The following is a 16,505-nucleotide window of genomic DNA, read 5'->3' as shown; positions in this document are numbered from 1 at the left end:
AGTTTGGGAAGCAGTGCGTACTACATTGCTGCTTACTCAAAGGAATCGTACATTAGCCCATTAGAAGCCCTGAAACATCTGTTGAGGAAAAAACATCTAGTTTTGAGAAACTCTAGGTAAATTTATTTATCCACAGACCACCACCTCCACCATCCCCGGCCCCTTTTGCGGGGGCAGAGTAACAACACCTCAGAGAGCTTGTTCTGGGAAAGGGTGCTTTAGGGTGCTGGCGGCTGGGCACTGGTGCACTGGGGAAAATTCAACCCCAGCACATCCGCCAGGCGAGGCTGGTGGGAATCCCTGGCTCAATGCCGAATAATTTGATCACTCTAAGCTGAGAGATTTACTGAAAAGCTCACTGAGATTAAAAACCACAGCTTCCACCTGCAGAACTGCCCTGGTGAGAACTTCTACACGGCCGTGGGACTAGAAGCCTAGGAGAGGCACAAGAGGCTGCAGGTGCCAGTTCACGGAAGCCCCAGGCAGCCAAGGGCTACGTGCCGACTTGGGGGGGGGTGGGCAGGGACCTGGCCCAAGGCTAAATGCCCCCATCTCTTATATAGACTACATATATATCTTTTACATATATTTATATTTATAATTTTGGCAGCTCCCAATCCTTCGAAAACACAGATCTGGTTCCTCCTTGGAAACCCTCTGTCGCTATTGGGTAGACTGAGGCAAATGCCACTCCAAGGCAAGGACAGTTTTCTCTTTTCCCTGGAATTCAGCCCCCCGAGCTTCTTGCACCTCCCCCGGGTCTTCACGAGTGCTTGGAATTGCTCATTATGATGAATAGTCTTATACACCCTTCCATTTTATAAATATGTATTATATATATAATTTGAAAGCTTTTCTATCTATATATCTATCTCTCTCTCTCTCTCATTGGCTAGACTCTGTGTTCCATGCATTTCGTGCTCTCATCCTCCAACAGGCCACGAGGTGAGCATTATGAGCATCGCTGTGTTCCAGACAAGGACGGCTCAGAGAGGTGACATAACCTGATTAGGTCACCCAGTTAATAAATGATGAAACAGAATCTGGGCTTTCTGACTCCGTGCTCTTAACTATGTTTTGGGGGCTCCACAGGACAGTTTAGGTTTGTTTGTGTTTTCCTTCCAAAATAATGTTACATTTAACCAATTATAAAATATCTCATCACTACAGAAATTTCAGAGAATACAGATGAATAACGAAAATGAAAATGACGAGCAACCCCACAGCGGGGAAAGAACTGCGAAGATGTGCATGTGTCAGTCTACAGGCCTTCCAGTCTCGCTTCTTGGCGCACACATGCCCCCACTTCTCTCTCTCAGGAGACCATGGCCCCCTGACAACTCTAACTCACTTTAGGCTCTCCATCCCAACACCCAGCCTCCTGAGGTGGGCCCAGGCAGCCGGACCACCACTAGCATTAGTACCCAGAAACCGAGGCACAGAAGTGCGAGAGCCAAGGCCACACTCACGTCAGTGGCAAATCCTGGACTCAGACACGAGAGGAACTGGCCAGGCCTGGGGTGTGACAGCCACTTCAGAAACAGCCCAAGGTGCAGCGCAGGGCTGAGCTGCTCCCCAACAATAGCCACTGAACAGAAAACCACGTTGGGTCTCCTCTGTGCTCCCCACCAAGCTCCTCCTCACTGCTGCCAACTGCTGCCTCCCTAGGGAGGCTGGGCCTCCAGGCGCTGGGCCAGCTGCTTGGGAAACAGCTCCAGGGGTTGCGTCTGCCTGAGAACAAAGAGTGGCAAGATGTGAAGAAACACCATGGGTAACCAAGGTGACCAACAGGAAGCGGAGACTTGCAAATTGAAAGGGAAAAAGAAAGGGGAGGGGTTCCTCAGAGGCCTCAGGAGTACACACCACTGACCCGGGAGGCCCCGCAAGGCTGGAGGGTCACCCTCCTTCCCCTCTCTGCCCTATTGCTTCACAAAGCCCAAGGAGGCACTTTCGGTAAAGAATCGACATCTCTGCGGGAACACTATTTCAACATTCTCTCGAGAGGGAGGCCCCCGGCACAAAAAGCCAACAATGCCAGTGACATCCCCTCCTGCTGACATCTGGCTTAGCTTCCTTCTAGCAGAGAGAAAGGTGCCCCCAGCCACCACATCTCTCACCAACCCTCTGAACTCAGCAAAGGGCAGGGGGGCCAGCTCAGGACACACCTCCTCATTCCCAGGAGCCAGAGCCACTGCCATTCCGGGCATACTCTGCACCAGGCACGGCTACAGCTGCCAGGCATCCAACTGTGGCCAAAGTCATGTGTGTCCCCTTCTTGGTGGTCTCCTTCCCACCAATGCCACTAAGCCCTCCCACCACCCCCATGGACAACACTCACAGCCTTTTCATAAAACACCCCCAAGGTCTTCACTTCAGCAGCTTCCTGATAGGACCACGTCCCACACCCCCTTGACTGGGGTTCCCCTCCTTCTCCCACACCCTCCATTACCTAGGGGCAGGGGTCATCACGTGCCCCCTTCCTAGTTCTCTGTAACACGTCCCACCCTTGGATGTCTCCCCCTTTCTTCCTAGGTCACCATTGCTAAGCTGTGGCCTCAAAAGCTCTCCATTCCACACTTGGAGCTCCTGTCCCTAACTTCCAGATTCCTTCTGATGGCTTCCATCCTTGGCACCTTGACCCTACCATGCAGCCCAAAAACGGGTCAGTAGGGTAATCACCACCACTACCCTCCAGTCACCCCAGCCAGGACTCCATTCTCCTGTTGGTCTCTAGTCCCGGGTTTCTGCAACTGTGGTCAGTTGACCACAGGCATTGGAATCTCCCGGCAATCTCCTGAAAAATGGAGGCACCCCCCCGTACTAAGTTGGATAGTGACCCCCAAAATTCATGTCTACCCAGAACGTGACCTTATTTGAAAACAGGGTCTTTACAGATGCAACCAAGTTAAAATGAGGTCGTATTGGATTAGGGTGTGTCCTAACCCAATGACTGGTGTCTTTACAAGAGGAGAAAACAGAGACAGACACACAGAGGAAAAACTAGGTGGAGACGAACACAGGAAGAAGGCCATGTGAAGACAGAGGCAGAGAATGGAGTGATGCAGCTACAAGCCAAGGAACCGCCAAGGATGCTGGAAACCACCAGATCTAGAAGAGGCAAGGAAGGATCCTCCCCAAGAGCCTGTGGAGGGAGCACGGCCCTGTAGACAGCTTGACTTCAAACTTCCAGCCTCCGGAACTGTGAGAGAATGAACTGTCGTTTTAAGCCAGCCAGACTGAGGTGGCCCTAGAAACCTACTACCCTCCCCATTTCTGACCTACTGAATCAGACGTCCTGGGCCCCTATCTGTGCTTTACAAGCACTTCACTTGAGCCTGATGCTGGACTCTAAGCTCCATGAAGGTAGAGAACTTTGTTTTGTTCGTCACTTACATCCCCAGTGGCTAGCAGTGCTTGGCACCCGGTCAGCTGCTAATACGTGTTGAATGCAAGAATGAACATGCACTGAGCTTCAGTCAGGACATTTAACTTATCCTTTTTTTTAAAGCAACTTTAATAATCAAATGAGATAATGTGCATCAGGCACTCAACAGGGTCCGGCATATAGTAGGTACCCAATAAACACCAACTCCCTTACTGTGGTGGTCAGTGGGGGGTCCTTAAAGATTACAGAGAAACTAGTTATTGCTAGAAGGAGCAGTCTAAGAACAATGCACTGTGAAAAAGGCTGATTGTGCTCAGCAATGGAAAATTACTTTGTTCTAACTAGCAAGAAACTTGAAATCTTTCAGTCCTTTTGTTAATTGGCCCTTTTTCTTTTTTGAGGAAGATTAGCCCTGAGCTAAAATCTGCTGCCAATCCTCCTCTTTTTTTGCTGAGGAAAATTGGCTCTGAGCTAACATCATGCCCATCTTCCTGTATTTTATATGTGGGATGCCTGCCACAGCATGGCTTGATAAGTGGTGTGTAGGTCTGCACCCGGGATCTGAACTGATGAACCCCAGGCTGCCGAAGTAGAGTGTGCGAACTTAACCACTGCACCACAGGGTTGGCCCCTTAATTGGCCCTTTTGATCCTATTTTCTAAAATTCTGAGGTCTCCTCACTTCCTGCCCTGGTTCAAATGCCATCTCTTTGAATCACTGCCAACACCCAGGTTGCCAAGGCCAAGGCCATTGTCCAGTGGTCTGGCACTGCCTTGCCCCTACCCTCTTCACAGCTCTCCAAGTGCTCTCAGGATAAGTGTAAACATCTACGGAGACCGCATCCCCAGAGTCAGTGCTCCTGGCGCATCTCCCTCTCCTTCCCCACTCACCGGGCTGCCCCTCACAGGTCACTGATGTGTGACCATCATCCACTGCCCCCGGCTTTGGGAGATGGACTTCCTCCACACCTCTCTGTGTCTAGCCAGCTTGTGCTCACCTTTTGAACCCAGCTCAAACAGCACCTCCTCTTTGAACTTTTCACACTTTCCTAGGGAACGGGATGTAGCTGTTGGTATAGTGGTGTGAGTGTGAGCTTGGAGCCAGGTTGCCTGGGTCCAAATTCTGGCTCTGCCATCTACAGTACTAGCTGTACGGCCTTGGGTAAGTTAGTTCAGTCTTAAACTTTTACAGCATGTCCCATCTGTAAAATGGGGATAATTACAGGACCCACTACAAGAGGGGGCCCGAGGGCTTAGATACTGGAAGGGGGTGTGTCAAGCTCTCAGCACCCATTAAGGTGGGCAGTCATTACCAACTTTCACTGGCTATTACAGCCACCAACAAATGGAATGGCCGTAACTGGTTTAATACGACTATGTCCTCAGCTGTGCTAAGGGCCCCCAGGGTGGGAGTTGGGTCCGGGTATGTCCTGGCAGAGCCTCCCAGGGGTCCGCAGGCTATACATGGGGCTCAGTTAATAGCTGCTGGATAAAGAGGCTCTCTGCTAAATAAGCCACGGAGATGGTGCACAGAAATAAGCCAGAACTGCCCTTCCCAGACTCACAGTCAACCAAGACTACCTGTGGCCACTTGGCTTCCTCCTTCCTGACCAGAATGCTGACTCCCCTCCTCCCAAACAGGCTTCCGGGGAGGTTCCTGACACCCGGGAAGACATTTTGAGTGGCTTGACATAAATTCCCCCAGAAACCGCTTCACGGCCCATCTTAAAATTAACTATGCAAAATAAACCCTGAGGTATTAAGGGATAATGGGTTATTACGTCTGCAACTTCGTTCCAGAAAAAAAAACGTACAAAGATAGAAGAAGAGAACGATAAGGCAAATGTGTTAAAATGTTCACAATTGTGTTCTCTGCCGGCAACTCTTCTGCAAGTTTGAAATTTTTTCGGAACAGAAAGTTAACACAAAAGGAGAGACCAACGAGAGAGTTCAACTCCAGAGGCAACAGCTCTGTACCACGAACCCCCGCCTTCTCACCTCGCTCCGTGGCTGCCCAGGGTGTCGGCCCACCGGAGGGGAAATTCACAGTTTACCATCACTGACTTCAAGACTGACTGCGAGTCCTCTGCCTGTCAAAAGCCAGGCTCTGGACAGTGGATCACAGGTTTTAAGGCCCCAGCTCTTCCATCTAACAGGGAGACCCTGGCCGAGTTCTTCAGTCCTGGGAGACTGTTTCTCTACCAGCAGAATGAAGTTAGCAGCAGCCGTGCTACCCACCCCACAACACTGTGGACAGCAAACTCCCAGAAGGCAGTGTGTGGGCTGTAAGGCACAGACCCCAGATAAGGTGTCCATGATGAGCACATACCAACTCGGGGGGTGGGGTGGGCCCTCTCATGCAGCAGCTGCTCTGCTGAGATCTGAGGAGACACAGCCCCCGCCCGCCATCTAGGGATGGAGCCAGATCCAAATGGAACAATCCCATTAAGAAGCGTATAATTACAAACTGTGCTGAGCGCAGAAGGAATAATCGAGGGTGGTCTGAGAACATCACAAGGGGCCCGGCCCTGTCCTTGTCTGGGAGTCAGGGAAGGCTCCTCGGAGGAAGTGATGTTTGAGCTAACAGCTAGAGAACAAGTAGGTTACAGCAAATTATAATCCACAAGAGTGGGGAACTATATAAACCAAACTGTTAATACCGAACTCAGTTAAATGATATCAAGAGGAAGCAATAGGTCAAATCAAGAACAGGGGACATTCATCAGGACAAATGACCTGTTTTTCTCCAAAAATCAATGGCATGAAAAAAAAAACTTTTAAGGGGATGGAGGACGGGGGACCATTAGAGAATAAAACACTTAAGAATAATCTTTTAAAAATGTAATTAATGCACAGATCTGGATCATGATTTGAACAAACTAACTATAAAAGCCATTTTTGAGACAGCTGGGGAGAACTGAATACGGCCTGGGCAATAGAAGATATTAAAGAATTATGGTTAATTTTGTTTAGTGTAACAATGGCACAGTTGTTATGTTAAAAAAAAAAGCTGTTAGTAGATATTTATCTGTTAGTAGATATTTCTGGGTGAAGTGACATGCTGTCTGGCAAAGAGATGAAACAGGTTCCGGGCTGGGTGGAAGGTACAGAAGGATTCATTCTACTTTTGCGTATCTTTAAATATTTCTATAATAACAAGTTAAGGAAAAAGCCGTGGTTTACTCCAAAGCGTCAGAAGCACTCCCGGTAGCTTGGATTTTTTACAATGATCAGAAAAATCAATTGCCATCATACAAAGTTATCGACCACATCACGTCTAATGACTCCACCATATTTCAGTGGATAGATGAACCACAGTGAAACCAACTCCCTTCTGATGGGCAGTCACGTTTTTTCCAACTTTTCCTTATAACAACTGAATCTATCCAATTCCAGAAGCTTCTGTTCTGATGATCCTCCCATCCCCCTCTTGTCTTCCCCAATTCAGACTCTCAAGTCACTGGATGACCATTTCTGGACTAAGTAGCTGGTGGTAGCAGTGTGGATGTCCCTATCACAAAGATAGCCTAGACTCTGGCACCATCTGCTCCAGCGACCTGCAAGGGACCCAGTGCCTCAAGACAATTCAAATTCAGCCTCAGAAGGATTCAGTTTCCAATTCAGCCTCAGAAGGATTCAGTTTCCAAGGAACTGCCCCTTGGGGGCAGTGGACAGCACACACTGCAATGATGGGGCTAAGAGGGAGCATGGGGAGTTTTCTGGCCAGGGCTGAGGGTCACCTTCACAGCCCTCAAGCAGCCCGACACAGGCCTCAGGCTGGTTCCCTGCTGCAGACAGGTCTCCCAGATGCTGGAAAGTATTCAGAGTTCCCTCCTCCTGCCCCGCCATCCCGCAGCGATTTTCCTATTCTGGGTTCCTGCTCCTTTTAAGCACAGGCAAGAGACACCATCTAAAGGGACCTATTTTTTTTTGGAAGGCTAATATCCAGAGTTAGCAAAGCTGCTGAGAAGCAGGCACTCTCCCCCACCACTGGGGCAAGCACAGGCTGGGCCGACCTTTTGGGAACGTATTAACTGCTGATGTGCAAAGTTCTTAGAGTCATACCCTGTGACCAGCAATTCCATTTCAGGGATTTATTCTCATGAGCATCCACACAGACTAGGCTCCCCACCACAGTGCTGTGTAAAATGGTACACTAGAAATGGCCCAAAAGACCATCAAGAGGGGAATTGGTAAGCAAATTATGTTATATACATACAAAGGAACACTACTCAGCAATAAGAAGAAATAAACTCCTAATAGATACAACACAGATGAATCTCAAAGCATTACACTACGTGAAAAAGGGCAGACAAAAAAAGGCATACACAGGCGTAACTCCATTTATATGACTCGAGAAAAGACAAATTAACCTACAGAGACTAAAACAGATCAGTGAGTGACTGGGAGCAGGATGCGGTGAGTGACTGAGGGGGGCAACAGAGAACTTTCTAGGTGGATGGCAATGTTCCATATCTTGATTATGGTGGTAGTTACATGAGTGTATACATCTGTCAAAACTCACTATAGACTCAAAACTGTATGCACACTTAAGATCTGTACACTGTACTGTATATAAATTATACTTCAATTTAGAAAATGAATAACAGCTCCGTCTAAATACCCAACAAGACAAGTTAATTGAAGCATCGCGTTGAATCATGGTATATCCATACAATAAAACATTACGCATGATATTCTAGAATAGTTAATGACATAGGACTACGTCATTAGTATATACAATTAAGAAAAAAATTGTTAGCGAACACTAATGTAGTCTAATGGCATTTTTGTAAAATAAAATGTGTACATTTGGATAGAAAATGACCAAAAAGAAATATTCCATTCATTCATTCAAAACAAATTTATTGAGTTATCTACTATATATCTTTATTGTTACAATGAGCAGAAAAGACAAAAAAAAGTCCCTTCTGGTCATGGAGATTCTGTTCAGTGGTTTCACAGAAAATATTAAATTATTAAAATGTAAACATTAAAAAAAATCACATGGTACAGGAAAGTGTGTAAATGATACTACCACTTGTGTTAGAACATACACACATTTGATTTGTTTATGCACAGAATAACTCTGGAAGGATTCATGAGATACTGGGATCAGTGGTACCTTCCAAGGAAGAAAAAACTAGGGGAACACGACAGAGGAAGTCTATTCACTATCTGGTCTTTTATACAGCTTAATTTTGTTTTGTTTTCTTTTCCTTTTCTTTTGTTTTGGTGAGGAAGATTGGCCTTGAGCTAACATCTCTGCCAATCTTCCTCTATTTTGTACGTGGGATACCTCCACAGCATGGCTTGATGAGCAGTGTCTAAGTCTGCACTCAGGATCCCAAACTGTGCACCCCGGGCCAGTGAAGTGGAGCACACAAACTTAACCACTACACCACCAAGCCAGTCCCAAAGATTTTTCTTTTTGCTTGAGGAACATTAGCCCTGAGCTATTATCTGTGCCAATCCTCCTCCACTTTGTATGTGGGCTGCCACCTCAGCATGGCTTGATGAGTGGTGTAGGTCTGTGCCTGGAATCTGAACCCGTGAACCTGGGCCATCAAAGCAGAGTGCACCAGACTTCACTATGCCACAGGGCCAGACCCCACAGACAGCTTGAACTTTTTTTTACAATGTTCGTGTATTATCTATTCTAAATAAACACAACTGATTGTTTCTCATTTTTTGCTAATAACCAATAACCAGGAATTGAGTGGGGAAGAACGATATAGAAATGCGTGCATGATAAAAGGCAAAATGAACAAAGAGTTTTGAGACAAGAGGTTTTCCATTTTTACCATAAGAAATTCAAAAATAAAAATGTTCTGTGACAACGCACACACAAAAGAACAGAACCTACATCAAAATGTCAACAGAGATTACTCCCAAGCGATGGGACTGTGGGAGGGGTTTTACCTTCTTCTGTTTGCTTGTATTTATTTTTGCAGTTTCCTAAACAAACAAGTAAAAAAAAAAAAAGATCCCACTCTGAGTGTGTGTGTTTAATTGCTTAAAAATGAGAAGAGAGAAAAAGCAGACCCATAGCGTCACCTCTTTCTGCCAGGTTCTCAGATACATGAGAGAGCGGTTGGCTGCACTCCTCTTACCCAAGGGGCCATGGGGTTTAGGAAGACAAAGAACAAGTCAAGGGCAAGGGCACAGGGCCAGCCCAAAGCCTTGTGTCCTTCCCTCACTCAGAGAGCCCAGGCTTCCCCAGCCAACCAGCGCGCCTGCCAAGCCCCTTGCCTGTCCCCAATCCAGAGGCCCCAGAGGTTGACGGAACATGCCCGTCATTTTCTCCAGCGTCACCTGGGAGGCCGGTGGGACAGGGATCACTTCCTGGTTTACAGATGGAAAGAAGGCTCCAAGCTAATTTGCTTCTTCCACAGAGAAGGTGCAGAGAGAGCAAGTCTCAGCTGCGTGTCGCGGGTACACTGAGCCCTTCGGTCTTCTGAGACCTGAAGGACTCGAGAAAACGCCAAGTTCTGATTGTTTTGTCACCAGCTTCCTACAGAAGACAGGTGACACACCGGAGTCAAGGAGTCACCAAACTGGATGCCACCTTGCATGACATCTCATCCAGCCCCCCAACCCCACTGGTCAATCCATCTTGCACCCTCTGTCTGTCTTCATGCACCTCTGGGGGCTGCCCACATCACCTCTGCAAGCTGGCCTACAGGAATTCTCCTTACATTAAGAGCCCCAACGTAGGGTCTCTGGGAAGCCTTCCCGCATACCCATTCCATGGGCCCCAGAAGAATCCATCTGAGCCCGGTCCTTCCCTTCTGTGCTCTCACAATGCCTGTGTCTGCATCAGGTGAGGCGGTGGACATCCCTCGGCCCCTCTCCACACGGTACACTCATCTGGGAATGCCGGGACACAAGGCACAACCTCATGCTGCAAGGAGCTTAAAGTCTAGCGGGCAGGACACACGACTACACAGGGTGACAGGGACAGTGAGAAGCATGCATGAGGTTGGAGCCGGGACACATGGCAGAGGGGAGAGGTTTGAAGGACAAGGAAGTTGGCCCTCAAGTTGAGAGCCACACCATGCCCTAATTCCATCGTGTGCGTCCAGAACCTGCTAAGTTTAAACTTAGGTGGATGCATCTTTCACAATAAAAAAAAGGTAGCTCTCAGTTGTCATCTGAATACTCACCAGGGCATACACCTGGTTACCAGAAAAACACCACCACCAGCCTCATTATCACCACCGGCCTGGTGTTGATCTGCTCCTCCCCTCGTGTTCAGTGAAGAGGTTCAAGGGCACAGGTCTAACAGCAAGAAACCTGACCCCCTGTCCTGGCTGGCAGCCCCCAGACCCAGCAGAAAGGTGAGATGTGGGGTAGACGGGGTGTAGCCGAAGTGGGGGGCTCTAGGTCTGCTCCAGCAGAAGCAGTAGGGCCAGGAAGGGTGATCAAAGGAGCAATTTAAGGCTGAGCATGGGATAAAGGTGACCTGAGAGAGAGAGATTGCTCCAGAGCACTGGCGGGGGAGGAGAGCTCATTCTCCTCTTCACCAGTCAGGACGCCTTAGCTGGGCTGTCAGATCTTGCCGATGGTGTCTAGCTCGTGGGCCCCAGCCCTCAGCAGGACATAACTTTTGGCAAACTGCTGCCATCCCCAGCCTCAACCCCATCACCGTCCAATAGTCCAAGGGCAGAATGCTGCCTTTCTTACGAGGATTATCTGTCACACTTGTAAACCCTTGGAGGGTGGTCACAAACCCCAGGCCTTACCCTGACAATGCACTACGTGAGAGGGCCGTCGTGCTCACAGGCAGCAATCGGAAGTGGAAAGGCACGACACCCGAGAGGTACCCAGCACATGTCTCACACAGCTCTTAGGTTCTCTCACTTACTCCTAACACTCCTATAACACAGTTACCCCCACTGACAGAGAGGAAAGTAAAGAAGATTCTTTCTTCTCGTCATTGCACACAGATCCGGGAGGCTCTGTTCTAGACACAAAGGCCCGGACCTGAGTAACATGGACACAGGCCTATTCTTGTGGAGCATATATTCTAGTCTGGGAAAAAAGATGATAAACACACAGAAAACAATGCCAGATACTGGTAAATGCTACAAAGAAAACAAAATAGGATGGTTTGACAGAGTGACTCGGAGGAACAGTAATAGAGAAAAGTCGACTACAAATAGAGGGAACAGATAGTGCAAAGGCCCTGAGACACAAACAAGCTTGATTATTCAAGGAGGAGATAGGAGGTCAGGCGGGAGCAGTGAGACAAGGGAGGAAGGCAGGCTGGGGCCCTTGTATCAAGTAACACAAGTAGTGGTAAGGACTGGGAATTTTATTCTAAGTGCACTGAGAAGACACGGGAGATCTTTAAGCAGGGAACGACACGATCCAAGCTCTGGCTGCTGTGGAAAGAATGGGCAATGGGGGCCAGGTTTAAAGAGGTTTAGAAAGGGTAAATAAGCAGCTCAGGGTTTCACTGGCATTACTGGCTTGCATCCCACATTGAGGTTCATTTCCACAGTGGCACATCCTACGTGCTGTAGTACAATGCTCTTCTAGAATCTCACATCTGATGAAGCGGGGATCCCGCCATCCCCCCGACCCCAGCCTGCTTCCTGCACCAGTCTGCCGAGAGTAAGTGCTCCTGGTTCTGGGACGACAGCGCAACGGCACATACGGAAACACGCTCTGCGTCCATCTGGCAACATTCACCAAACTGTGAGTGTCTCCTGTGTGCCAGACACTTGTAAAGTTGTTCTACAGTATAAGAAAAGTTTTATTAGATAGATGTTTAATAAAAAATTACTCTGGGGAAAAAAGAAATGGCCAGCTCTCATTCCTCAAGAAAGGTGAGGCTGGCGTGGTTCTGGGCTCCCCCTAGTCTTTACTTCTCTCTGCAAACTCTCTGTTAAGCCAAACCTTCTCCAGAAGCATCTGCTTCTTTCAAGAGGGAAAGGAAATAAAGGAGAAAAATAGTTAATACACTGGGGAGGCGGGACATTATAACCACAAGAACCTGGGATTTGGGGCTGGCCCGGTGGCACAGCGGTTAAGTGCGCACGTTCTGCTTCGGCGGCCTGGGGTTTGCCGGTTCGGATCCCAGGTGCGGACATGGCACTGCTTGGCATGCCATGCAGTGGTAGGCATCCCACATATAAAGTAGAGGAAGATGGGTATGGATTGTCAGCTCAGGGCCAGTCTTCCCCAGCAAAAAAGAGGAGGATTGGCAGCAGTTAGCTCAGGGCTAATCTTTCTCAAAAAAAAAGAACCTGGGGTTTGCCCTGGTACGACCAGCTTCAAGTCACTGGTGACCCTGAGCATCAACCCCTGAGTTTTCTATTTCTAACCTGTAAAACCTGGACAAACCCATCTACCCTCTGAGGTGGGTGGCCCAACAGTGAAGGAGTATGACCCCATGGCATGGGTGAGGCACAATTACTGGGGAGCAGCCTGCCCTGCTCCTTTGAGTGGCTGGAGGCGAGATGAGAACACTCACTCACGTATAAAAGGCTGGGGATTCTCAGGTAACGAGCCGGCTGAGTTTATACTGCTCTCAGAAATCCTGCCTGGTAGAAAGGGGCGAATTAGGTCAAAGTCATTCCTCCCAAGCTATAAGCAGAACTGACAGCCACTCGAGCCTATGATAAACAAGGAAGCCCCATTTCCACGGCGGCCCTCACTAATTCATTCAGCCACCACCTCCAGAAAAGGACGGAGACCGCGCAGCCTGGGCTCCATCCCACCACCCCTGCTTTTTAACTGAACCCTCGAGACCAGGATTTCCTCTCAGATGTCTAGAATGTGCTGCACCTTGGCCATCCTGCTCGAGGAAGAAGCCCCAGGGAAGCCCAGGAAAGCCTGGACGAACAGCACAAGACAGGGACAGGCTAGTAAATATAGGAAAAAAGAAAAAATAATTAATTTGGCTGGAAGACAGCTATTCCCTAATGAGGAAAAAATCCCGCATAGCTGGTGACTTTTTAAGCAGAACTCCACAGACACTGGGTGCAAGTGCACTGGATGTGGGACCTGTCGGTACAGAGACCCAGGAGCCCCACTAGGAAGGCCTCTTCTCCCTCCCTGTACTGGGTGGAATAGCGTCCCATCCCCCCCGCCACCCCAAATTCACGTCCACCCTGAACCTCAGCCCACCCTGAACCTCAGCGTGTGACCTTATTTGGAAACAGGGTCTTTTCAGATGTAATTAGTTCAATTAAGATGAGGTCATACCAGATTAAAGTAGACCCTATTCCAGTGACTGGTGTCCTTATAAGGAGATAAAACAGACACAGACAGACATACAGACAGACAGCCATGTGACAAGGGAGTCAGAAACTGGAGGGGTGCAACTACAAGCCAAGGAATACTGAGGATTGTGTGCAACCACCGGAAGCTAAGAGGAGGCAAGGAAGGACCCTCCTTTAGAGAGAGAATGGCCCTCCCAACACGTTGATTTCGAACTTCTGGCCTCCAGAACTGCGACAACAAATTTCTGTTATTTTAAGACCCTCATACCAGATTTGTGGCGCGGTGGGCCCTCTGGATCTGCGGGTTCCGCATCCGTGGATTCAACTAAGTGCAGATGCAAAGCCCTACGCACGTGGTTCCGCTGACGGTTGCGACGGTACTGAACGTGTGCTAGACTTTACTTTCTCGTCATTATTCCCTAAACAATACAGTATAACAACCATTATACACAGCATTTACCTTGTATTAGGTATTATAAGTAATCTAGACGCGATTTAAAGCATACGGGAGGATGTTGCCTGGGTTATATGCAAACACTACGCCATTTTATATAAGAGATTTCAGCATCCGCGGGTTTTGGTATCCGCGGGGGTCCTGGAATCAAACCTCCGCGGATACCGAGGGACTGTAGTTTGTCACGGCAACCCTAGGAAACCAATACACACTCTTCTACTTCACACCTGTTCCCCAAACCACCCTTCCCTGTCTCAGCCCACAGGCAGCAGGCCAGACACACTGGCCATGCCTCCAGCCCACCGGGACTTTTTCCACCTTCCCAGGAGCCATCAGCTTCCCTCCTTTGAGGCGAGGGGAGTGGAGCGATCACATTTCAGCTGCCCCCACCTTCTGCCACCAGAGGCAAACTGGCAGGGGAGTTTGTGTTTTTCTCCCCACAGCCTCCTAGTTTTGTAGCCTCTTTCATTTAGATTAGTGTTTCTTAAATTTCATTTACCTAATATTTCTTTGTTATCGAGTCACTATTTTTACTTACATTTAAAAGGATCTGCTACATCGTTACAATAAATGGAAAATGAGCATCATTTATCCTACGCAGAATTTGCTAGATACATTTTTAAACTGTACGTTAAAATACACTATTTTTTTTAAAGTCCATTCATGTGACATTTAAAATAATCTCGAGCGCCAATACGACGGGAAATACTGCCTTAAGAGTACAGTGACTATCTCTGTTTAATTGGCCGGAGCTCTGGGCTCCTAATCAGAAGAATCAACTTAAACTCTCCAATCTCGTTTTCCTTTCTCCCCCCACACACTCCGGGAGAAAGCTAAGGGCAGGAAGAAAGCAAGGCACCAAGGATTCTGAGTTCCCACGCGGGGTGACCTGAGGACACGGAATCGAGAGCGAAGGGACTTTAACTACCCAGTCCTGTAAGTGACAAGGGCGGGGAGGGACTGACCTTCTCGCGCAGGGTGCAGTGGACGTCCGAGGCGACGCGCCCTTCCCACCACGGCTCATCCATCACCGCGTGCGCAGCGCCGCGATCCGAGGCTACCGGGCTCTCCGGGCGCACCCTGCGTAGACACGGGCAACTTCAGCGGCCGCAGCGCGACCCCCGGCTCCGACCCCCCGCATCCCTATCGTCGCTCGTCCCCACCCGGGGACCCTTTCCTGCCCTGCTCGGCAGAGCTGGCGGTCGCCTCCTGTCCCGGGGAGGTTGTGGTGCCCCCTCCCCTCTGCTCGCGGGACCTGGGGCGACCTGGAGCTGTGCGAGAACTTGCAGAATTTCTATCTTCCCTTTTGCAAAAGTTGCAGAGAAAGTTGCCGTCGCCGCTAGCTCGCCCGAGGCTGGGGCTCCGGCGGCGGCCACCGGCTCGCCGTCCCCAACTCCTCCCCCGCCGCCCAGCCTTTGTCCTGCTCCCACATCCTGCCCTCGAGCCGGGGCGAAACTCACGCATCCCTCTCCGGGCGTGGGGGGCTGCGGGCGCCGGGCCCCTCCCAGGGCCGAGCCGGCGGCGCCTTCGAGAGCCTGCACGCGGCGGGCACCGCACGGGGCGCTCCCCGCTCCCGACGGCCGCCCCCGCAGCCCGCTCGCCCCGGCCGCCGCCGCGCCCCTGCGTGCGCTCGGTCCCGCCGCGGCTCGCAGCCTCCGGGCCGCCGGGGGCCTCCCTCCCTCGCTGGGGGAATTGGGGGCCGGGCCTCGCGCATGCGCCGCCGGCCCCGCACCCCGCGGGGCGGGGGGCTGGGAATTGGAGTCTTTCTTTCGCCAGCGCTGGCTCCGCTTCCTGCCAGCCGTCCTCCCCCGCCCCGGTGGAGAGCTTCCTCTCACCTTTGCCGAGCCTCCCGGTGGCCTCCTGGGCACCCTGCCGGCTCACTCGGGGGCGCAGGGACCGCGGCGCCACCTGCGCGCGGCACACGTGAAACGCGCGGGCGGGATGCACCCAGAAACTTCTGTCTCCCGCGTGCGCTGCTCTAGCCGAGTTTACGTCCGTTCCACCTGTTTTTTCTTTCTTGTTTTATCCTGTCCTGTGTTGGGGAGGTAGATTTCCAAACGGACGGTTCCCACGAAAGCTCCAGAAAAGCCACTCTTAATTATCCACGAGTCCCTAATTCTACAGGAGGCTCAGTAAGTCAACTAGATGTCTTGTGCTCCTGCGAAGTACATGTTGATCTACGCCTCACATGGGAGGAAAAGCAATCTTTTGGGACGGTCCAGTAGGTGGAAAGCATTGTCTTTTTAATTCAGTTGATTGTTTTCGGAAAGGCACTCTTTTCAGTCAGCTAATCTGATGGCACGGTATTTGTGATTTGGAGATTCACAGTCCTGGGATCGAATCCACCTACCAACTAGGTGGTTTGTGCCAAGTTCCTCAGACTCTCGAAGCTTGGGAACCCTCCTGTGTCAAATGAGAATAAAAGTTGCACCATC

The 16,505-nt window shown here is 49.9% G+C and overlaps 1 protein-coding gene across 2 annotated transcripts in view; it reads right to left on the bottom strand.

The window, feature by feature from the left end:
- CCNJL (cyclin J like) overlaps positions 1–16,505 on the bottom strand; it is a 50,752-nt gene extending 34,247 nt beyond the window's left edge. Inside the window, exons 1-2 of one of the 2 annotated variants that reach the window (XM_070569104.1) lie at positions 15,906–16,505; positions 15,036–15,150 (exon numbers count right to left, since the gene is read on the bottom strand). In XM_070569104.1, coding sequence (XP_070425205.1) covers positions 15,036–15,098 — 63 coding nt within the window. In that variant the 5' untranslated portion in view covers positions 15,099–15,150; positions 15,906–16,505. Of the gene's footprint in view, positions 1–15,035; positions 15,151–15,530; positions 15,800–15,905 lie in introns of those variants that run through there. The other variant, XM_070569103.1, reaches the window with a different exon arrangement.

This window comes from Equus przewalskii, chromosome 13 (genome assembly GCF_037783145.1).
Source record: "Equus przewalskii isolate Varuska chromosome 13, EquPr2, whole genome shotgun sequence".
NCBI classification, from domain to species: domain Eukaryota; kingdom Metazoa; phylum Chordata; class Mammalia; order Perissodactyla; family Equidae; genus Equus; species Equus przewalskii.
Note: the sequence above shows the minus strand (reverse complement) of the source record. Positions and strands in the feature narration are given on the sequence as shown.